Source organism: Phallusia mammillata, chromosome 2, assembly GCF_965637545.1.
Source record: "Phallusia mammillata chromosome 2, kaPhaMamm4.hap1.1, whole genome shotgun sequence".
Taxonomy (NCBI): Eukaryota; Metazoa; Chordata; class Ascidiacea; order Phlebobranchia; family Ascidiidae; genus Phallusia; species Phallusia mammillata.
Genome location: NC_137253.1, coordinates 17,020,993 through 17,045,747, shown reverse-complemented (window position 1 = coordinate 17,045,747; position 24,755 = coordinate 17,020,993). Strand labels below are relative to the sequence as shown.

At 36.2% G+C, this 24,755-nt stretch overlaps 1 protein-coding gene across 8 annotated transcripts in view; it reads right to left on the bottom strand.

The window, feature by feature from the left end:
* Positions 1 to 24,755, bottom strand: part of LOC145215370 (uncharacterized) — a 50,498-nt gene that overhangs the window by 3,944 nt on the left and 21,799 nt on the right. For 6 of the 8 annotated variants that reach the window (XM_080084057.1, XM_080084058.1, XM_080084059.1 and 3 more), the window contains 15 exons: positions 24,664 to 24,698; positions 23,904 to 23,965; positions 23,174 to 23,325; positions 23,063 to 23,116; positions 22,735 to 22,857; positions 14,582 to 14,707; positions 12,362 to 12,550; positions 11,506 to 11,673; positions 10,173 to 10,307; positions 9,637 to 9,759; positions 9,446 to 9,571; positions 9,187 to 9,381; positions 4,232 to 4,429; positions 3,935 to 4,138; positions 3,477 to 3,559 (listed from right to left, as the gene is read on the bottom strand). In XM_080084057.1, the coding sequence (XP_079940183.1) occupies positions 3,477 to 3,559; positions 3,935 to 4,138; positions 4,232 to 4,429; positions 9,187 to 9,381; positions 9,446 to 9,571; positions 9,637 to 9,759; positions 10,173 to 10,307; positions 11,506 to 11,673; positions 12,362 to 12,550; positions 14,582 to 14,707; positions 22,735 to 22,857; positions 23,063 to 23,116; positions 23,174 to 23,325; positions 23,904 to 23,965; positions 24,664 to 24,698 (1,973 nt within the window). The remainder of the gene's footprint in view (positions 1 to 3,476; positions 3,560 to 3,934; positions 4,139 to 4,231; positions 4,430 to 9,186; positions 9,382 to 9,445; positions 9,572 to 9,636; positions 9,760 to 10,172; positions 10,308 to 11,505; positions 11,674 to 12,361; positions 12,551 to 14,581; positions 14,708 to 22,734; positions 22,858 to 23,062; positions 23,117 to 23,173; positions 23,326 to 23,903; positions 23,966 to 24,663; positions 24,699 to 24,755) is intronic. The other 2 variants (XM_080084062.1, XM_080084060.1) reach the window with 2 other exon arrangements.

Sequence of the window (24,755 nt, the reverse complement as noted above, 5' to 3'; positions counted from 1 at the left end):
AGCACTGGGCTTAAATAATATTACTATGTAGAGTGCAAACTATACAAATCAGATTCACCCCAGATATTGTTTGAAGTATGTCCTATTTAACATTCTTTTCAAAAGAAAAGAAGGTGCAAATAGTGGCATAATAGGGTAAAATAAAAATATAGACACCTATGAATAGAAAAATTTACAAACTGTCCAATTTTTATTCAATTTGAACATTGTTGAAAGGGTCACCTATTTTAGGGACCAGTTGGTTAAATTATGGTGCTACAGGGCTAAACACAACATTTGAGGACTTAAAATAGTATGTCCCACAAACTTTCGCAAATTTCATATAATTGGGACATTTTTTAAAAATTCACTTATTTTAGGGGGCTAGTTGAGTAAATGTTGGGGCTACAAGAAAATATACATCAATCACAACCTACAAATAACATTATCCACATGCTACCCAAATTTCAGCCAATTTCGACATTGTTTAAAAAACTTACCCATTTTAGGGGGCTAGTAGGGTAACTAATGGGGTTCGACACACAAACTGAAAAAATATGAAACCACAATGACTCAATCAATAGTACTGCAAAAATCCCAATCTGCCAATGCTTAAAATTTTGACCACCAGAGGTGTTTTGAGCAACAACCGTTAATGCTTCTGACGTCATAGGGCTGTTAACACCCCCCAACTGCCATTGCGCAAAAACGTCCACCAAGCAACCCACAGAGTAACATACAACTCGTTGCCCTTGTAATACTAATGTGCCACAGAAATCTTTCATTTGTGGTGCCCAGTAACATACAAATGTTTTACACTTTAGGGGCTTTTGGGGTAAATGTTGGCTACAGGTATGAACACAACAATCGATGCCTATAAATGGCATGCACATGTACATAACTATATTTACCATCTGTGTAAATTTCATCCAAATCCATCAAACATTTGATGGCAAAACGAGTCGGACAAACTTTGGAAAGAAAAATACCAATTTTAGGGGGCTAGCGGGGTAAATACTGGGGTTATCAACAAAAACAAAGTGGGATGCACATCTACATAACTATTTCTTTCATGTGTGTAAATTTCATCCAAATCCATCAAACATTTGATGGAAAAACGAGTCGGACAAACTTTGGGAGAAAAAAGAAAACAAACAAACAATTCGAGTAAAATCAATATGTGTCCCCTTCAGGAAAGGGGACCCATAAATAGCATGTTCTATAAACTGTCCAAATTTTTGGTCAATTCCAACAACACAAAGTTTTTTAGATGGCTGGTGGGGTAAATGTTGGAGCATAGGGTGAAACACAACAATTAACATCTATAAATAGCAAATTCTACAAGCTTTCCAAATTTCATACAATTTTACACTTTTCAGTGCGGCCTGTAATCACGCAAACATGTTTTCAGTGCAGGCTTTTGTTGATTGTTTCATCTATGCGCGCAATTGCATTGTCCAGTCTGCTGCAAGGCCTTAACAGTAACCATAACAAACTATAATGAAACTAATTCTTTTGTCATGTACACCATGTCCGAAACAAACAACATCTCAAAGGTTTTTTTGGTGTGATCGAGCGCAAAGCAATTTATACATTATAATTACACCCAACCACTGGCGCCCACTTATGGGGAGTATCTGCGTCGCTTACTATGTCATAAACAAGTTTTGCGTTAACTTACAAAATGATGCGCATACGGTTTTGTTCTAACTGAAACTACAGCTCAGTCAACGACTGTCTAGTACTCTAGTTGGAACAGAAAGGCCTTTCTGATGAAAAAAACGCATTTTGTTACGTCACAAACGTACGTACTTTAAGCGTTGTATGTAGGGCCATTGGGTAAAACCATGTAAGTAGTGTTTAATATAACTTAGTCATCAACATCGACACAAATTCAACATAACACCGTTGAAAGCAAGGGTTAACATGTTTACTTCACGGCGAGCTGTATAATAAGAAAATGACATTCGATGGCCACATAGCTTGCAAGCCCTAACGCAACGCCGTTCGATAACTATGGTCTACTAGGCGCCTTTACCAGACCATCAGAAACTACAATATTATCTAGTGTCAGATAGCGCTACTGTCGAAATATAAAATTATTTGGCATCAATTATCTCCTCGACTGGCATTACTCAATTGACAAATAAAGGCAATTGTTTGCGCAAATTAACGAAAGCATTGTTGTCTATAGTCTTATCTGTGATGTAACAAACTGCCTTTAGATCATTGTTATGCGTCCTGTGAAGTGTAAAACTAGGTACACTTAATCCCACATGTTGTTGAGGGAATACTTTCGCAGCAAATTAATGTTCAACGTTTAACTCGTTTTTTTTCCCCAAGATAATATCAATAAAAAATATCTTCGCAAGCCATACTTTGGTGACTCCTGATTTATGATAATAAACTAAACTTAAAAGCTAAAAATGCGTTACATACAACTCATTGCTATAATAGACAACACGTTTTAAACGTACCAATCGACCTAGAAACGTAAACGATTTATGTGAACGATTCATATGGCTTATTTACACGCGTTTTCGCGTTGTTGCATAAAAACATACATACTATAGTTCAGCTGAAATCAGCTGCTTATGTATGTTAAAAACAGAAACACGCGGCAAAGAGTGCAATTTGCGACATTAGGTAACGGCCGGGGGGAATTATTTCTGTCTTTACCAAGTTATAAAATTCTGCCTCCCCGCCGATTTTGGCAAGTGGGCGCCTATGCACCCAACCTTTGTAACAGTTGGTTTTGTTAGATTGTTATGAACAAGACTCCATTCACACAATCAAGGTTAATGCCCACTAAACGCCGCCCTAGACACATGTTGGGGCTCCACAGTTAAACACAACAGTTGACACCTAGAAATGGCATGTTTTACGAGCAATCCAAATTTTAGCCAATTCTGACACTTTTTACAAAAATAACTTATTTTAGGGGGCTAGTGGGGTAAATATTAGGGCTACAGGGTTAAACACAATCAGCTTTTATAAATGGCAAATTCTACAAGCTCTCCAAATTTCATTCTATTACGACACTGTTGTGAAAAGCCACCCATTTTAGAGTGCTAGTGGGGTAACTAATATGGTTCTACACCTAAACGTTTAAAATATGCAACTACAATAACCCAATTAAGAGTCCTGTAAAATTTTGTTTCAATCAGCAATTGTTTGTAATTTTGACCACTAGAGGGGTTTTGTGCGACAATTGTTAATGCTTCTTACATGACAAACGAAGCAGATGGCACATCTACATAACTATATCTACCATCTGTAAAAGTTTCCATCAAACAATTAAGGCAAAACAGGGTGGACAATTGCAGGGAAGAAAAAAAACAAATAAAAAACAAACAAATCAAGTAAAATCAAAAGGGGAACACGAATTGCAGTGGGCAAAAAACAATCTATGAAAAAACATAAAAATTCTGGAAGCAGCATCTCATAAAAACTGCCTTTCTAGTTTTTTTACTGCAACTGACAATGGTAACACTTACAGTAACATTTGCATATGAATGTCCTTCTCTTAAGTCAACATCAATATCAGGAGGACACTGTATTATGGGTAATTCAGTATTACCTGTAAATATGTACATAATAGAACAAAAAATAGTACTCTACAAAAGAATTTCCTAATTTGGTAATACTACTTGTATGATCTCAGGCTAAAGAAAATATTATAGGGCTATTTGCTTTAGAGCACAAACAAAAAGTGGTATTCTGTTGGACTTCAGACACTGCCATTTAAACTGTTAAAATGTATCACCAAATGATTTGTTGTTATCTTCTTCTTCTGCTTTATAATGGCAATGATCGAGTTTAAGCGGACTTCAGTGTTTAAGTTTTCCATCCAACAAAAATTACTTGTTGTTTTTATGAAATCAAACAAATAAATATTTAAAAAATGCACTGGCAACTTTGCTTTTTCGCAACTATTTGCAAACAAATGAGACACCTGTAGACGGTTTGATGCACTTTGGAGGAAGAGCGTTCCATAATTGATTTGAACCACAGCGAGTGGTTAAATTTCCCACTAATGTGTAACCACTTTTACAAACAAATACACACAGTTGCCATCTTACACTCTTCTGCAAATAACAGGACTGTGGAATGACCTCTGCATGACTTGGACGACGAACTGGTGGGCAAAGTTGTGTCGCTATAAAATAGACATAGTACGTATATCTTTTAATATTTGCATACAACAGAACCAATGACTAAAACCTAGTTTATTTTAGGTTCACAAACATACCAACACAGACGGGGGCATCAGTAGTCCATCCTTCCACTCCACACACTCTCCTTCCTGAACCCTTAATTTTAAACCCACGGTTGCAGGTATACAAACATACTCTGCCAGCTGCATGGGTCTGTAGGCCAAGGCACAGCCTTGCTGGAAGCACATGACCATTTTCAGGATTTTCCAAGTTTTCACACATCCTTTGAGTGGCTACAAGTACATTGTAAAAACAGCTAAGTGTGTGTGCATTAATAACAGGTAAAATGAAATATTTTGTACCTCATTCTATTGAAATCCATTCTATTTTAACTACAATTGAACATGTTCGGTCAACCAGCTTACATTGGTTTGTTCCACCTGTTTGGTCAAGAAGCAGTGCTTCAACTGTTTTTAAATTTCAACACAAGATATTTAAGTATACAAAGTTGATCCTCCCACAGTTTGACCATGTTTGACCCCGCGGTTTACCCACAGGCCCCAAAAAACGTGAAGTTTTAAAAATGGCTATGTCTAAAAAACATTGTAAAATATTTTGAAGCATTTGCAACCCTAGTTAAATTCACCCATGTTTCACCCTAAAATGAGTGTTTTTGTGTTCAGAAGTCCTTTGGGTCAGAAATACAACACCTACACTATGTTTCCGGGTCGCAAGTTCAGGCCATGTGACCATATTTGGGAGTGAAAAACATGACGCAGCAAAATTACTTTGTCCAAATAAAAAAATTTTAGGCCATCTAATTCAGGTGGTCTGAACTTAGTTTCGGGCATGTTATGTGTTGAACCATTTATATGTCTTGTAAGCTTGAAAATGCCGAATAGCGCATTTATATTCGTAAGTTAAGGTAAAACATTGTAGCAGAGCTTATTTTGTAACTGAGGAAGTACTTTCACCAACGGATCTGAATGCTAGCATTCAGTACAGTGACTTGACGGGCATTACAGTAGTTGTATGCAGATAAATATGAACAGAACTGAACAAAACTAGTTGTGTATGCCATGAAGTATCTACAAGGACAAGATTTAGTACTGTAAAATCAAATTTCGTTTTCTGGCAATGTCAAGAACTTCTGTTCATACTTCAAAAAAGTTGTTTTGGGAAGACAAAGGTGATGGAAAATAAAAAAAAACATCTTAGTTATGGAGTGAAAAGAATTCCAGCATTTCATATTTGCTATTTTTAACATGGTTTTCATAAAATGCCCTGGCATTAAACATGAAGCAGCTGCACACAAATCTGAAGCAGCTTAATCTGAAACAGTCAATTGACTTTGTTGCAATAATTGGAGGTTAATTTTTTGTATAGGTTCATGTTTTGACTGAAGGAACAGCCAATTGTCCAATGATTTTGGGTGGTCTGACTGCAGCCTGCTTAATGCTTTCCTTACAAAACCATCAATAAAAATACTGTAAAAGCTAACTTTTGTACTTTTTTTGCCTTCACTGAAGTAAGTTTTATGTATAGAAGTTAAGTTGCCACACATTTTTGCATTTCTTGTTACATTCCAAGCCTAGTTTACCATGTTTCTTTTAGTCTCGAACCCTGCAAAGCAGGCCATATTCTTAGAGTATTGGTATCGAACGTTGGTTCTTGAAAACTAAGGCAAAATATTTCAATACCGAGTATCGATACCACTGAAATCATTCGATACTGAGTACTCGTCCCATCACTAATTTGGTCCCATGTTAGCCACCGTCTTTTATACCTTGTTGTTTCTGCAGGCAGAAACGCATTGGTCCCCACACATGCAAAGATAAAAATAACGCATTTCAAGAGATAACCATGAGCAGTATGTTGTGAGGTAAAACACAGTGATCAGCACCAGGCTTAAATAATAATACTATGTGGATTACAAACTATACATATTGGATTCAACCCAGACATTGTTTGAAGTATGTTTTATTTAATGTTCTATTTTAAAGAAGAGGAGCAAATAGTGACATAATGGGGAAAAACAGAAAATTCGACACCTATGAATAGCAATATCTACAAGCTGTCCAATTTTCATTCAATTTGAACATTTTAAAAAAAGTTACTCATTTTGGGGGCCAGTTAGGGAAATTGTGGTGCTACACTGCAAAACACAACAATTGAGGACTTAAGATAGTATGTTCAGTAAATTTGCAAATTTCATTTAATTCCACTGTTTTCATAATTCACCCATTTTAGGGGGCTAGTGGGGCAAATGTTGGGACTCCAAGGTAAAACACACCAATCGAAACCTACAAATAGGATATTCTACATGCTATCCTAATTGGTGAAATTTGGGCTACAAGGTTAAACACAACAATCAGTTCCTATGAATGGTAAATTCTACAAGCTGTCAAAATTTCAGACAATTCCGATACTGTTTAAAAAACTTACCCATTTTAGAGGGCTAGTAGGGGTTTGACACATAAACTAAAAAAATATGAAACCACAATGACTCCATTAATAGTACAGACGAATCCGGTTAATCGCATCATCGATTTGCCACGGGTATTTGATGCGATTAACCGGATTATGCGATAATCCGGTTGTTATGTAAACAGTACACGCCGTTAACGAAAGTGCTCATTTTCACTTCCCCAGCTAAAACAAAGTTGCAGTGACGCTCAACTATGGCAACGGGGCAGTATTTTCTCTCTTTTGTTGCCGAGAATCGAAAAAAGTACTCTGAAGTCAAAACTAGATTTATTACTCTCAGCGCAATGCATGACGTCATGCTTCCTAACTGTCTCGTGGCTATGGTGCAATCGCCCAAGTGTGTTGAAGAAACAGTAGAAACGCACACACACACACTCTTAGTTGGCGCGCACGCCACAGTTCGCTTGATTTGTGCTTTCTCTTGCAGTAAGGTTTATTTGAAAAGATATGTTACATCGCATCGTAGCCAAGGGGCCCAACATTTAAATTTGGGAACTTCCCTATGAAGACGGTTTATGACGTTTTATTCTTGTTTTGGGTAGTTTCTCTTATAAATGTGACAGGCGTCTCGCCTCATATACACGTAAAATGGCCTGTTGTTTCTAACCTATTTTGTTTTCTAGTTCAAACCAACGCGTTAAGCGGCAAAGTGCTAGGTGCATATTTGTAAGCAGCAGGCCCAAACCCGAAAGTACACGACCGAAACCGGGTCAAACCTACAACTTTGGCACATTCTACAGCGCAAAGGCGCTAAGGCGAGCTGCAGCAGTTTCTATTATAACCCGTTATACAATTGACAAAAAGAATAATTGATTTTAGCAAAACTTTAAAGACTCAGATTGTGGCGCTACTTTCTAGCTTACACAGCAAAACTGCAGCTGCAGGACTAGCGTGACTGTCACGTGATCAACGTGTGATCGTTGCTTCAAAAATTTAAAGCAGCAACAAGTACTAGACTAGAGGAATAAATGCCTTTTTTAATCGGTGTTCTTCCTGATAAGTTGCGCAAGGTCACGAATAGAAGACATAAAATATGTCAGTCGTTGGCACGTTACCAATTACGTGAATCTAAACAACATCGTGTGATTACTTGCGATCTAACATTTTTTACAACCATTGCGTGTTTGGCGGGTCATGAACAATATAACAGAAAACATTTTTAAACATTTGTTTTACATTTAACATTGTTTAAATTTCAATACAGTTTAACACTTCGAATTTGGTGCAGTTCGCACTAAGTAAGAAATTACAATCAGCGTCCTTGCCGGAACACCAGTTTCGTAATTTTGACACGTTGAACTCTTCATTTAAATTTTAAACGCCTGTTACATCACTATTGGCGATTAGATAAGCCAAAAGGATCAATGTGCACGGCTTTGAGATAACGACTCCTTGTTATCGCACAGCGGTAAACTGAACGCCGTTTTAATCTCCCAATGACTTTACCAAAATATTTTATAGTCGAGACGTGTCATTTTCAACGTTGAAATTAGATGCGTTATTTGGTGTAGAATGCAAACATGCATCCACGTCTTTTCGTGTACATTACCTCCGGAGGATTTTACTATCATATCGTCGTTTTTTATTCGAAAAACTCGGTCTGTTCGACTTTCACATAGAGATCATCAATCCGGTTAATCGCATATTTTGTTGAAAATCGATGCGAATATCCGGTTTATGCGATTAACCGGACGATTTTCTTAACAAACGATGGGCGACGGTTTGGGATTTTTGATTGTGATGCAATTAAACGGATTATGCGATTAAACGGATTATGCGATTAACCGGTATGCGATTAACCGGATTCGTCTGTACTGCAAAATTTGAGCCCAATCAGCCAATGTTTAAAATCTTGACCACTGCGGTGTTTTGAGCAAAAACCGTTAATGTTTCTGACGTCACAGGGCTGTTAACAACCCATAACTGCAATGGCGCAAAAACGTCCACCAAGTAACCCACAAATGAAGTAACATATGACTGGTTGTCCTTGTAACACTATTGCACCACAGAAATCTTTCTTTTGTGGTGCCCAGTAACATACAAATGCGTTTTACACTTTGGGGGCTAGCGGGGTAAATACTGGGGTTATGAAGACAAATGAAGCTGATGGCACATACACTACACATAACTCTACTATCTGGGAAAGGGACCCATAATAACTGCGGCATGTCTCTATATATTATTTTGATCAGAAAAAAGATGTAGTTTGGATATTATGAATAAGAGCACCACCACATTACAATTTTCATTAAATGACTTTGAAATATCCCTATTTAATAACGACTCTGGGCCTTAGGTCTCAGGTATTTAAAATTATTTCATTTGAAAGAAAAAAAAAATTGATTATTTGAAAACCTTTCTTTGATAACAGCCCTAAAGATAACTAATAACCATTTGTGGTAAAATTAAATTTAAAAATACACATTTTCAAGACCATACAGGTGGAATAAACTTAGATTCTATATACAAATAAAAATACAAATGAAAACAACTCCTTCAGCAAAAGGAGACCAATAACAATCAAAATGTGGACCTCTTTGGGAAAAAGGGTCTGTTGACTAACCAACACATTTAGGTTTTCTTGTACTCCATCCCTGATCTGTACACTTTGAGTGCCTTTTTCCAATTATCTGATGCCCTCTGTTACAAAAATAATGACAAGACAAGCCCAACCTAATTTTAGTTGTACCACATAAGTCTGGTGGCACTATCCTTCCATTAAGAGGGTTAACCAAAGACTCACATGAAGTTTGAGTCTCTAAAACACACAAAAAACTCTCAATAAAGGTACTGTTTCAGTAATTGTAATGCAAAAACTTTACCAACACAGTTGTGAGGATCAGCAAAATCAATAGTGTAGCCTGCAAGACAACTGCAGTTGAATGATCCATTAAAATTGCTACATACTCCGTTCATACAAATTCCACCAATTTGACACTCATTGACATCTGCAAAGTCAGCAAATAATTTACCATAACTAAATTACAAATAAGTATATTAAATGCCATCCCACCTCTGCATGTTCGCCCATCAGTATCCAAAGAAAATCCATGTGGGCAGTCACAATAAACACCACCATTTGTGTTGACACATATGTGGGAACATCCATAGTTACTGTCATTGCATTCATCTATTTCTAAATAGTGTTATCTTAGTTCAGAATTGGCACTAATTACAAATACAAAATGGTGTAAAAGTAAAAATTAACACTAATTGTACCTACAACCAGTACCTGTTGTCCAGGTTTAAAATAATTTATTTTATTTAGCTTTATACAGCTGCTATCTATGCAAAACACACATGCAAACAGAAACACAACATTGAATTTAGTGATTTTTCTGGCTTTACGCGGAACAACTGATGAAATGCCAAAATATTTCATGAAATGCCAAAAAAACAAGCAGGCTAGCAAAAGTTGGGACATTGGGTGATTCTACCTGCGCTTCTGCAGTACTTAGTTAACTTTTAAAAATGAATCTAAGTTCACTATCACAGATGGCCAAAAAAATCACTACAGTTATAAAGTACATTTCTAAAAAAACAGCTAACCTGTACATTCTATGGATAACTTTGGATTTCCTTTGTATCCTAAAATGCATATGCATTGGTAGACTCCCTCTACCTCTTGAACTGAAGAGTGAGACGGGCAGTGCAGACAATCTTTTAAGCTGCTTTCATTGCACTCTAAAACATGATCCGTATGTAGTTAAAGTATATCTTTAATGCATTATGACAAAAAAAACAATCAAATTTTATCCAACTAAAAAGTTGGCTTTCCTATTTACTATATACACCATTTCACCCACTAAAATAGCAGTATTGAACTAAAATATTTAATCAATCACTCTCATGGGTATTGAGTGTCTAGCAAGGGCACAATGGTGCTTTGATCCACATTTGATTGTGGGGTAAATGTTGGAGCTACAGGGTTGAACACAACAATCGACACCTATAAATGGCATACTCTACAAGCTATCTGAACTTTAGCCAATTCCAACACTGTTTACAAACTCACCCATTTTAGGGGGCTAGTGGGGTAAATACTGGGGTTTTTAGGTCAAACAAAGTGGGATGCACATCTACATAACTATATCTACCATCTGTATAAGTTTCAGCCAAATCCATCAAACATTAGATAGCAAAACGTGTCAGACAAACTTTGGGAAGAAAATACCTATTTTAGGGGGCTAGCGGGGTAAATATTGGGGTTATCAACAAAAACAAAGTGGGATGCACATCTACATAACTACATCTACCATCTGTGTAAATTTCATCCAAATCCATCAAACATTTGAAGGCAAAATGAGTTGGACAAACTTTGGGGAGAAAATAACCCATTTTAGGGGGCTAGCGGGGTAAATACTAGGGTTATCAACAAAAACAAAGTGGGATGCATATCTACATAACTATATCTACCATCTGTGTAAATTTTATCCAAATCCATCAAACATTTGATAGAAAAATGAGTCGGACAAACTTTGGGAAGAAAATAACCCATTTTAGGGGGCTAGCGGGGTAAATACTAGGGTTATCAACAAAAACAAAGTGGGATGCATATCTACATAACTATATCTACCATCTGTGTAAATTTCATTCAAATCCATCGAACATTTGATGGAAAAACGAGTCGGACTAACTTTGGGAAGAATAAAAAACAAAGAAAAAACAATTCGAATAAAATCAATATGTGTCCCCTTCACGGAAGGATAATAATAAAAACGAGTAAATTCAAGGAAAGTGGACCCATAAGTTTGTTCCTCTTGAAGAAAGTGGACCCATAATAAGTTTTTAAAATCCATTAGGATAAGTCTTTTTAACTTGGTCAAATATTCAGTTGAGCCCAAACATTTTGAGTCAGGTTTAATTCATCATTAAAACTCACCACTAGCATTAGATAAAACACTTTGATATGAAGGATAAATTTCAAAACAGGTGAAACCATCTTTACTTAAAACAAAACCGTCATTGCAGTCACATACATAACTTCCATATGTATTGACACAGATAGATTCACATAAGTTATGTCCATCACCTTCACATTCATCAATATCTACATAAATGTAACCAATCAGCTGTTACTCAAAAAAGATTAGGTGGATGATTTATAATGGATTTATAAGGAAACATAAACATGACAAATAATTTGTTTCATTTCGTTTGAGCCTAAAACCATAAATTCTTTGATATCATTGTAGATTTAAAAGCAACAAAATACCCATAGGTTCGGATTACTGTATTACCAATATATATTTACTGTTATTTATTGAATATCCATGAACCTATTTCGATACTTACAATGAATATACATTTGTTAACAATTTTTTAAGCGGGTTTTCCACCACAATAAAGGATGCAAAATTCCAACAAACAAATTTATTAGTACTTCATTTATTGGATGTGGTGAAACTACCAAGCAAAACACAGCAGTTGACATCGTACAATGCCACATTTAACAAACTGCCTAAATGTATATATTTCACTCATTTTAGGGGCCAGTGGGGAAACTGACGGATTTCTACACCCACACTAAATTACAAAAAAATCTAAATCCCATGATCCACACAACAGGCCTGACATCAGGCAGTTAAAGTCACAACCATTTGCTTGTAACATCTGGTGGTCAAAATTTTAAACAATGACTGAAGTCGAATGAAATCAAGGGGCCCTCTTCAGGAAGGGATTATATGAGAAAATAGAACTATTTTAAACTTAAAAACAAAATTAAAGTTTAAGCATACCAATGCATCTGCCAATATTTTCATCATCTTCTCTTGTTGCAATCAACCCATTATCACAAACTGGTGAGCAAGATACACTGTCACTCTCAAGCTGGAACCCAGAATTACAAATACACTTAAAACTGCCGTAAGTATTCACACAGCTATGTTGACAAGGTCCCAGTCCATCTGGTAAACATTCGTTGATATCTAAAAAAAAACTAGAATAGTGGTTTTCCTATATACTGCCAGTTTATATATACTACATTATATTTAACGATGTATCACATATACCATTTACTATATTTATAATGGACATATATTTGGCACCTACATTTCATTGGGTCCCTATCTTTTTCCTGGCACTTTATAACATAATTGTTTCTGCAAGCATACTCTAATGGGTCCCCACACATGTGCATGTGCGATTTGGTAACAGTTACAATAGGGCACAATCATTGTTAAACTGGAATAGTGGTTTTCCTATATATTCCATTTTACAGAAACTGTGCCATATTTACGCACCATTCATTATAATTGTAAGGCAGTGGTTCCCAACCTGGGGTTCGCGGACCCCCAAGGGGTCTGTGAGATGGTTTTAGGGGGTCCGTGGAGGCAAATATTTATAGTACCTTTAACCAACCGTTCGATATTTTTAAGTTACCAAACCGTTTTTACAATCCTGTGTACATGTCCTAACTGTTTATCAAACCTTTCGATAAGGAAAACATACTTTTTTGTGATTGTTCGTCCATTGTGATACCACAACACACATTAACAATCGAAATTATAGTGAATGTGTTTCAAGATTTGTACATCAAAAAAATTATCTCTTTGTTGCGCTAAAGGCTACAGTACAGAACTTTATTGAGATTGAGGGACTATGAAGGTTGATTAAAATTCTGCCCCAAAAAGCGAAAGTAATAACGTATAATGCAGGAAATGAAAAACAAAACTAAATTACTTGGGGGCCGCGGACCAATAAAATTTATAAAAGGGGTCCGTGACTACAAAAAGGTTGGGAACCACTGTTGTAAGGGATATATATTTGATGGATACATTCAGTATGGTACCAATATTTTTGTGGCCTGTTATAACATGATTGTTTTTTCAAGCAAAAACCAATGGGTCCCCACACACACACATCATTTGAATGAATGGCGCAAGGATATGCTAGGTAAGAATTTGAATTGCACAGATGACATTTGTCGTATTAAAAAAGTTGTGTAGGAGATTTTTATATATCAACGACAACTAGTTTCACCAAATGTTATATAGGGGCAACATTTTTTCCCGTGGCTGGGGTCAATGCAAAGCTCCAGACAACAGAGGTTAGCATCGATTTTTCACGGTTTTTATTGTGCGAATGTTAGGCTGTCGTTAACCGCCATAAGACGCAAAACTGCATCATACAACAATTGCATAACAAACGTTTTTAAATGATCTACAAACATATCTTAATTGCACAGTGCAAAAAGACTGCCTGATAGCACGTCCAGTTATGCACGAGGCTGAGATATTCGCTTTTCAGTGGGCAGGTTTGCGCTTTTCGCGCCCAATTGGGCTTTATTCGACATGGAGTTGTGCGTTGTTTTTACGAGGTGGAAAATGGATGAGTCCAACTATTTAAACTTTTAACAAAGTTTCAACATTTTTTTCCTTTATAGCCCTTTGTTGGTTAAATTATGATTTTGAATCCGCACATAGCGTTCCCTGGCGCCGTTAAGTTTCTACATACCAACAGTACTTGCTTAGCTGTTTTTGCTTAGCTGGGCTTTCTATGTCCAAAACCTGTTCTGACACAGTTTTATTAACGCTTTCATATTGTGGGGTTTAGGGGTGAAAATGGGTAAATCATTTTTTAAGGTACAAAATTCTTTAAAATACCTTACATTGCACCAAACAACAAAGCATGAAACTTCTACATTAAGTACTTTGGTCAGTACAGCTGTTTTAAAAAATTTACGTTTTGGGGGGCTGTGGGTGAACCGAGGGATCAAACGGTGTAAAAATTCACATGGACCATCTTTAGACCAATATCTATAATGTGTGTAAATTTGAAAAAGTTTGAACCATTCTTTCTTGACCAAAACGTGGAAACAAATCCGCGTTAGAAAGAAAAAAAGAATATACACAAAAACAATATGTGTCCCCTTCAGGGAAGGGCACCCATAATTATCAACAACAAAGTAAACGTAAGCCAAAAAGTCGCTTTTTAACAAATTAAAAACAATTACCCACCAAGACAAGTCCTTTCATAAGAACCTAATGCAAAGAAACCAGTTCGACAACTGCACTGATATGATCCAAATGTATTCATACAAATATGGCTACAAAGTTGCACAGTGTGTCCACACTCATTGACATCTTAAAACAATAAGCAAATTATGTAACACACCATGCAACCAACCCAATGCTTTAACAATATTTAACACTTAAATACCACTTGTCTGTAAATAGCACTTGAGTTAAGTTTAGAGGTTCACTTTAGAGCAGGGTTTTTCAACCTTTTTAGCGAAATCAACCCCTTACAAGGGCACTGGCTCAAAATCGCCCCCCCTATAAGATTGTTATTTTGTATGAAAGTTCTTGCCTTTTGAGCAGATGTGAGCGGTTAGATTCACCTAGCAACACAAAAGCTTTACTTAACAGTTAAAACCTAATTTAATTGCTATCATACAACACGCAGGATCTATTTCAGGCAATTCTAATGCAGCTTGGGAATTTTTTTTACATCATAGACAAAATAATATTACGATTATGCGCAAACAATCACCTTCTCTTGTTGAAAATAATGGGGCATTACTCGGCAGAAGAGAAATCTATGCATTCCACCACAACTTGCAATAAATTTACCAAATTAAATGTTACAAATAATTGCAGTTTGGGAAGCGCCAGTAGGCCTATAGAAAGTGTGGAAGCAAAACCAACTGGAAAGTATGGCCCATCAGCATACATAGCCCTAATAAAATGTCCCTTATGGCAAATTAAATGCCTAACCTTGCTCACAAAAAATAAATCAATTGCCAGCAAACACAATGTATTCAAATAGCAGCGTGTTCAAGCTAAAGCGCCCCGTGTGTTTGCAAGCCGAAAAAAAATCTGCTTGTAAGTTAGAGTTGGCTGAGTCTCATGGTTCTTGTATATATTTACAAAATTACTAATGTTGAAATCGCCCCCTAATATCAAAAATTGTCACCATCGCCTCCTCGGTGGACGAAATCGCCCCGTTGAAGAACCCTGCTTTTGAGCTTAAAATATTGTTTTGAGCAGTCTTTACTTGTTATGGAGTGGCATCTGCAACATTGCAATACACTACAAACAAAGATGTTTATCTGTTTGTAACTGACTGATTTGGATTAGATGTTATGATTATAGTTGATCATAAATAGTTTTAGGTGCAAAACCAGGAAATTGCTTGATAAGGTAATCCACCCATCCATGCAAGCACATATGCGTCAAATGTTTTTTTTTTAATCCAGTTATCAATTCCCAACTGACCAATAGAAACCACAAGGACCATGCTACAACTGTTCAGATTCCGAAAAAAAAACAATTATTGGAAATGTTGTGATTTTTTTAACCATCAAGATAGATCAGGGCTCTTCAACCGGGGTTCCCACAACCCTAGGGTTCCGTACAACTCTCTCAGGGGTTCCATGAACTTTAAGGGTTCCGCAGGGGTTCCCCGACCTTTCTTGTACCAATTCAAAAATGATTCATAATATCATTGTGGCGAACAGCCGGTACAATCTAGTTAACCTTTTCTAGTTTACCAATTCTAGTTAACCTATTGATCAATTGTGACGTAATAAACCAAGCTTTGCTACTCTGTGGCCGAAGTGTGAGACAAATACAGAAACGACAAATCCAAGTAACATGGCAAATCGTTTTATTGAAGTCAACTTATATTATGTGCTTGGGGCAGTGATGGGGAGACTCGAGTCAGTGACTCGACTCAAGTCACCTTTTTAAAAGACTTGACTTGACTCGAGTCTCAGTTGTGAAAAGACTCGACTTGGACTCGTCTCAGTAGAGACTCGACTCGGACTTGTTATTTCACCAACAAAACGGAAATTTCTCATAATTAATAACCTGTTCAGTTGGCTTCAACCAAACAACAGCGATGCGAAAGTTATTTTTGCTTAATTTTAACGTAACGAAGTCGCTACTACATGCACAAACTTTCTTACTGGCATTAAGTGTTGTACTTATTGCTTGGGTTAAGGTAATCGAATGCAGTACATGTCAAGGTCAAGTATCCTATTCGCTTTTAAGCGCTTATATTACTGATATTTTCTGCTCTCGCGCATGCAGTAAAATATGAATCTTTGGTTTTGAAAAATTCCTTTGAACAGATTGACGTTTTTTTTCTGCCCAGTTTATTGAGTGTCAATTAACGTGTTTCATTAAAGTTGACCTTTCTAAGAAAGGATTTGTTCACTGTAATGAAGCGGTGTCCGTTTGTAAGGTAAAAAAATCGCGATGAACCATTCAAATAGATTAACTATCTAAAATATTAACCTTTTCTTGCAAAAACTTTTTGGGACTTGCCTTGACTCGAACCATTAATGACTCGACTCGAGACTCGAACCTCATTTGACTTGATTGACTTAAGACTCGAACCCCTTGTGACTTGACTTGACTTGGGACTCGAACGCCTACTGACTTGACTTGACTTGAGACTCGACTGATAGGACTCGTTACCCAACCCTGGCTTGGGGTGTGTTGACTAAAAACAGTGTCGTAAGCAACAGAACATTTTGGGGGAGCCAAATATTTGAGACTTTTAACAAGTTGTTGAATAACAAATCCAAGATCATCTGCTATTCCTATTTCCTGAGTAACACTAGGCGTTAGGGATGTGCCAAAACTGCAAATGTTCTGTTTGGTCGAGCACTGAGCATCTCATGTTAAAGCATGCCCATGAAGTGGGCGTTTTTCCACAATCTAATACATTTGAAAAATCATTCGTTTTGTTTATAGACACCCTTTCAAACACCAGCTATGTTTGTTAGCAGGGCATGATATGCAAATTTAATGCTCGGGTCAGTTGAGCATCAAAAACAGCGATGCTTGGTACCGAGTACTCGGGTTCCGGCTCGGCTTGGCCCATCCCTACTAGGTGTAAAAGGTGTTTTCTCGTGTTTTTTACTTTAATATTTACTTAAAGTCTTACAATTTCTTGTTCTATCGCTATGTTCAGAGAGCTAATAAAACAAGTGTCTTTTTAATAAAATTATTTCCTAAAAATTTAAGAAATATTTCCTTTTTTGCCAATTTAATAACTAACATTTGTGTATACTCCGACCCCTTTGGCCACGCCACTGGTTAAAAATGCACACATTTTCTGGAGCCTATTGTATTACATAGTTAGGCCTATTAAGATTTTTCTTCGTGGGGTTCTGCAAAATTTGACAAAATACTTCAAGGGTTTCGTGCCACTAAAAAGGTTAAAGAGCACCGAGATAGATGAGTGGTTATAGCATCTGCCTTGCACTTACTAATCCCTCTAGGCTAGTTATGTTCCGTCAGCAAGAAACTTTACTCTAACCTAGTGGAATCAGATATGAGCAACAAATTAAAGTCACCAATTCCTTAAAAGGCGAAGGTGCTCTAACAAAATAGCAATATTTGTAGAGGTGGATTAAGGTAAGATGAGCCCCATGGTGCACTAGGGAGCTTTTACCAGGGAATTGTACAAACAGAAATGGGCCCTCTGTAGTGGGAACTGGCGTCTACTACAAATTATATAAATCTTACCACATTAAGACATAGCTAAACTAGAAAAGTGGCTTTCTGATATACTTCCATTTTATATATTCTATACGATATTTACCAATTTACTACACTATACACAATTTTATCTACATACATGGTTGTTTTTGCAAGCAAAAACGAATGGGTCCCCACACGTGTTTATACGGATTTACGGTAAACCTATGTGGCGGTTATTTTTATATTCTTAAGGACAAATTTTTCACAAAGCATAAACTTAACTTTAAAAGTTCCTTTCCGTATTCTTTTAGCATCATTATTGTCATATAATTACATAAAATCAGTGAAAAAAGAACAGGGAAAATACATTCAATTTAATCTCTTGCTTTGACCTTGATATTGTCGTTCAAGTTCAGTTTTTAAACACAAATTTTCCTAGTAAGCCTTAACTGTTGTATTAGACACTATATAAAAAAAGTCGTTTGCTACAAAGGTATACATAACAACTTGTTTTTCACTTAACTTTGTTTCGCAAAAACGACCGTATAATGACCTTTTGACACTGTTTTTAATAGCATGCAGTCCTTAGTGTTCAACAATACCGTTCGGCCTAATTTATACATGACTAAGTACTGATTCTTGAATTGATTTGTCAAAAATAAAGAAGATACGTTATGACGAAAAATTCGTAACGGTGTTGTAATGCCTACAAGTTGACCTTTAGTGACCGGTGGTTATGAGACGGCCAAGCTGACAACGAGAATTTAAAGACCATTTATCGCGGCGTTCGAAAAAGTTAAGTTTATTAAATTCCATATTTATGTTGATCAACGATGTTTTGCCTGACATAAACGAAACCGAAGTACGTTTATCGAGTTCGAATTACGTCTTAGGTGTAAAACCTGCGCCAAAACTGAAAATGCGCGTGATAACTCAATAAAACGACACAGCATTGCTGCACAAAAAAAAACAGCTGATTACTAATCACCCAAACGACTGTCTCGTAAAACGTCTGTCCAGACGTCAAGCTGAGCACTCCCGCTCTGCCGCCTTAATCGTAAACCAGTGAATTCCTCCCTTGGGACTTATATCTGACTGATAGCGTACACATATTATGGGTTGTAAAGGTAACTGGCAAAATTTTAAATACTAAACGAATACCCTGCTTAAACAATTGTTAACTTTTTCAAATATTTCTGCACCATAGGGCATGTATTTCTGCCTTAAAACTAAAACCGATTATTTCGGGGTTTAAAGGGTAAAAAATGGGTGAATCCGAAAAAATGATACAAAATTCTTTGAAAAACTTTACATTGCACCAAACAACAAAGCATGAAACTCCAAGATGCTGTACTTTAGTCAGTAAAGCCATTTCAAAAATGTTACGTTTTGGGGGCCTGTGGGTGAACCGCTGGGTCAATCGGAGTCAAACTTCAGGAGGATCAAATTTGGATTATTAACTAACATCTCTGTAAATTTGAATAAATTTGGAGCACTCTTTCTTGACCAAACGCGTCTCACAAGCCAGCATTAGACACAAAAAAGAAAAAAAATACGGACAAAAACAATATGTGTCCCCTTCAGGGAAGGGGACCCATAATTATATACACTATAATCTATTTGCCGAAGTTCCTGTTCAATTTTTTTATATCATTATAATGTTACATATTTACATAAATACTAAGAAAGCAAAAATATTCCTAATCTCTGTCTTTAACTTCGAAAAAGCATGATTCAAAACAATTAAATAATTATAATTAGAAGGGTGGCTCAGCACATATTGCCATTGCACATACACTACGTACACTTTATTTAATAGGTCCCATATCAGCCACTCTTTTATAACCTTAGTTGTTTCTGCAAGCAGAAACTCATGGGTCCCCCACACATGCAAAGTTGTAAATAATGCATTCTGCAAAAAAACTATGATAAATTTTGGTGCTGTCTGTTTAAACAGGGCAATAAAAAAGTCTGCAGACATAATCATGCTATATGAGGTACAAACTATTCAAGTCACATTCAATTCAGCAATTGTTTGCAAAATTTAACCATTGCAGGGGTTAATGGGGTAAATGGTGGGGCTGCAGAGCAAAACTCAACAATCAACACCTCAAAATAGAATATTATAAAAAGTTTCTAAATTTTATGACATTGTTTAAAAAGTTAACCCTTTTTAAGGGGCTAATGGGGTAACTGATCGGACTACAGGGTAAAACGTCAAATTTGACACCTAAAAATGCCATATTGCACAAACTGTCAAAATTTCATGCAACTTGGTCAATGTTTAGAAATTACACCCACTTAGGGGTTACTGGGGTGAAGGTGGGGCTCACAGGGTAAAAGAGATCAATGGATGATGTATTTTATAAACTGTCCATATTTCATTAAATTTAGACATTATTTAAAAAATTCACTCATTTTAGGGGGCCAGTGGCATTAATCTTGGGGATGCAGTGTGAAAAACTACAATTAATACCTAATTATGGCAAACTGTCCAAATTTCATCCAATTCAGACTTTGTTTAAAAAATTCACCGTTTTTAGGGGGCCAGTGGGGCAAATATGCTACAGGGTGAAACACAACAATCGACACCTAATTATGGCAAAATGAACAAACTGTCAAAATTTCATCCAATTCAGACATTGTTTAAAAATCACCCTTTTTGGGGGTCTGGTGGGGTAAATATTGGGGCTGCAGGGTGAAACACAACAATCGACACCTAATTATGGCACAAAGAACAAACTGTCCAAATTTCATCCAATTCGGACATTGTTTAAAATTTTACCCATTTTAGGGGGCCAGTGGGGTAAATATTGGGGCTACAGGGTGAAACACAACAATCGACACCTAATTATGGCACAAAGAACAAACTGTCCAAATTTCATCCAATTTGGACATTGTTTAAAATTTTATCTATTTTAGGGGGCTGGTGGGGTAAATACTGGGGTGATTAAGTCAAACAAACCAAAAGGCACATCTACGTAACCATATCTTCAATCTGTGAAAGTTTCATCCAAATCCAAAAAAAGATTTGTTGCCAAAAGTGCATGGACAAACTTCACGGCAGAAAAAAGAAAAGAAAAAAACAAAAACATAGTGAAATCAAGATGCGTCCCCTTCAGGGAAGGGGACCCATAATAACCTTTTGACAACGTTTCAACAACATGCAATTAATCCTCTATGTTCAACAACCATGTTTTGCCGAACTTTTACATAACCTAGTATTGTTTTAGGAGTTATTTTTCATATCAAAATAAAAGTTGGGTCATTCGGGGTCAAACTTCAGGAGGATCAAATTTGGATCAAGTTAACATTATTGTAAAATGGAATAAATCCCCATGCATGCAAAGTTGTAAATAATGCATTTCAAGAGATAACTATGAGGAAGTTTGTTGTTGCAAAGTAAAACTCAGTGTTCGGTACTGATCATATATAATATGCTATATGGACTACAAACTACTCAAATTTCATTCCATTCATACACTTTTGAAGGTTTTTCTCTATCTGAGAAAAAAGGCTAAACACAACAATCACATTAATAGCGAATTTCACATGATTGTAGGTGGCTAGTGGTGTAAATGTTGGGGCTACAGGGTTAACCACAACAATCGACAACTATAAATAGCACACTCTATAAACTGTCAAAATTTTATCCAATTCAGACATTGTTAAAAAAATTCAGCCATTTTAGGAGGTTAGAAGGGTAAATATTGGGGCTACAGGGTTAAACACAACTATTAACACCTATAAATGGCACACTCTACAACAGGGGTTCCCAACCTATGGTACGCGTACCACTAGTGGTACGCGAACGTTTTTCAGGTGGTACGCGAGTAGCTTCCGTTTTTTTTCACACATACCTGGATTCACAACTTTATCATTTATTTATCTGGTTTTGTTCGCCAATTGGTTGACAGTAAACAAAAATGTCTTAGTTGTGGTGTTTTAGTGTTACTTTAGTAGGCCAATATTCTTCTTAATAAAATGTGATTCAATCAAATTATTGTTCTGCAAGAAGTGGTACGGCTGGCAGTACAGAGCGTCCAAGTGGTACGAGATCGTAAAAAGGTTGGGAACCCCTGCTCTACAGGCTGTCCAAATTTCATTCAATTCAGACATTGTTTAAAAAAATGACTCATTTTGGGGGTTAGTGGGCCAACTGAGGTTCTACACCCAAAAGTATAAAATATGAAACCACAATGACCCAATCAACAGTCACGTAAAATTTTATCCAAATCAGCCAATGTTTGAAATTCTGAGCACTAGAGGTGTTATTAGCAACATTCGTTAACGCTTCTGACGTCATAACACTGTTCATCCCCCTCTGTTGGCATTTGCAAAAACTTCCACCAAATAATGCACAAACACAACTACCATATGTTCTGTTGCCTTTATTATACTATTATACCACAGAAGTCTTTAATTTGTGGTCTGCAGAAACGTTTTACATTTTGGGGGCTAGCGGGGTAAATACTGGGGTTATCAACTCAAACGCAGATGGCACATCTACATAACTATATCTACCATCTGTGAAAGTTTCATCCAAATCCACCAAGGATTACATGCCAAAATGGCATAGACAAACTTTGGCAAAAAAAACTGAGTGAAATCAGGATGTATCCCCTTCAAGGAAGAGAATCCATAAATGTATCGGTGTATAGAATGTCACCACCTACCAATGCATGACAGTGAATCTTCAGCTAAATGGAAGCCATATCTACACATACACACAAAGCTGCCAAGTGTATTTTGACATATTTGAAGGCAACCTCCATTGTGCCGATCACATTCGTTTATATCTACCAAAACAATGATGTGATTAAAACAACAATAAGTTTAGAATATTAAGTACCAGGAATGAAAATTACAGAAAGTGTCTTTCAACCCAAACGAATTTTTCAAGTAATCTTTACATTACAAAGTACATGCAAAATTAATCCCATTGGCATTTTATAGGTCATCCCCTTTATTTTTTTAAGTTTAATAAAAAAAAACATTGCCTACCTTCACATGTACCAGTGCTTGTACGTTTAAAACCATTAACACAGCCTTGGACATCTAGAAAACATATATTACTTGCCCATAAGTATAAATTACAACACTGGACCACATTACCTTCACATGTTGGAACCTGGCCACTCCATTTGCCATTTTTCAGGCAATAGCTTGTGTTGTCACCACTAACCATGGTAAGACCAGGTAGACAGTGATATTCTATATAATACACATATTCATCGTCTGCATATTCAGGAGGCAGGGGCCTTGTACTACAAATATTGGGGGGGAAAATTAAATTAACCTAACTTGGGTGAATGAGTTAGTCAGCTGATGTAAGATTTTGTATTTTATCATAAAAAACACTTCACTTTTATTGTAACTAATTGGGTCATTCTTTTACATCATTGATATTAAAAAGTGAGGTGTCTTGTTCAATGTGGTGTTAGCATTAACATTACCTAAATTTGTTTTGTTTCTAAAGTAGTAAAAAGTGAGGGGCAGTGGGTAGGTGTAAAATAGCAGTTGTTAAAAATGTACTATGAGTTTTGAATCCACATCTTAAAATATTCTAATTAATTGGACAAAATAGATTGGCAAATTGAACATGTGATCAACTGAATTTGTCTGTGAATAAACATTAGGACGAAACTTTTAAATGCAATTAATTTGAATGAAAAATCGTATCCATCTTTAATGTGTGACATCTAGAAAAAATACCTATAATAGGTTCTCATTATTTTATTTTTTTCATTTTAAAGTATCACTTTATATGTTAAGTTATGTAAGCTGGTATTTCAATCAAGCTCTAAAATACTATATACAAGGCCATGAATGCACAAAGGCATACATGTGAAATCCTCTTCTTGGTCTTAGTGGAGATGGGCAAGAAGATAGACGCCGAGAAGGTCTCTGCAAAAAATAAGCAAGAATTTGTACATCTAATTGCATTCTGTAATGCTTTTATAATCTGTGCAAGCTTTATTAAATATGTCACTATATACGTATATACAGGTTTTTTTAAGGTTTGGTTTGGGTGACCGCTAAGTAGTTTTAAGAGACCGCAAGTGTTTCATTTAAATACCAAAAAATAGCCATATTTGCTTAAACGAATTATTTATTAGGCTACTGGCAGACTGTTGGAGAAATTTGACACCTTAAAAAAAACACTGCGTATATATGTTAAAACTATAAACTTCAAGGTCAGACTTTGTACATTCAACAGCTTTATACAATGTGTTTTCTTTTTTTGATTTGTGTAATACTGCCATAGTTTAATCTGTATGAAGTAAGGTTTATCATCACAAAATCAGACAAATGCTATTTTCATCCTAGTTCAGGGTAAAAACTTTAATCATAATGTTTCTTGTTGGTCATACAAAAGGATTGCTTCTGTTGTTTCTGCTATGTTAACATTGCACCACACTAAGGTAACTTTGTAAATTTTTACTCACTTCTTTTATTGATTCATGTACTTGGTGGCAAACAGAAACAAAATCTGTCACTAGTGTACAATTAGTTTTTGTACCTACCTATTTAATATTTAATGACACTGACTTTTTATGTCACATTTTTTTATATCTGTATAAAACAAAAAGTCTTTTACTTACACTTGCTTCAATGCTATGGTTCATTATATTGTGATCTGTAACAATAAAACCAAATTTATGGAAGGGTATTCAACATTTTGCAATTTCATACG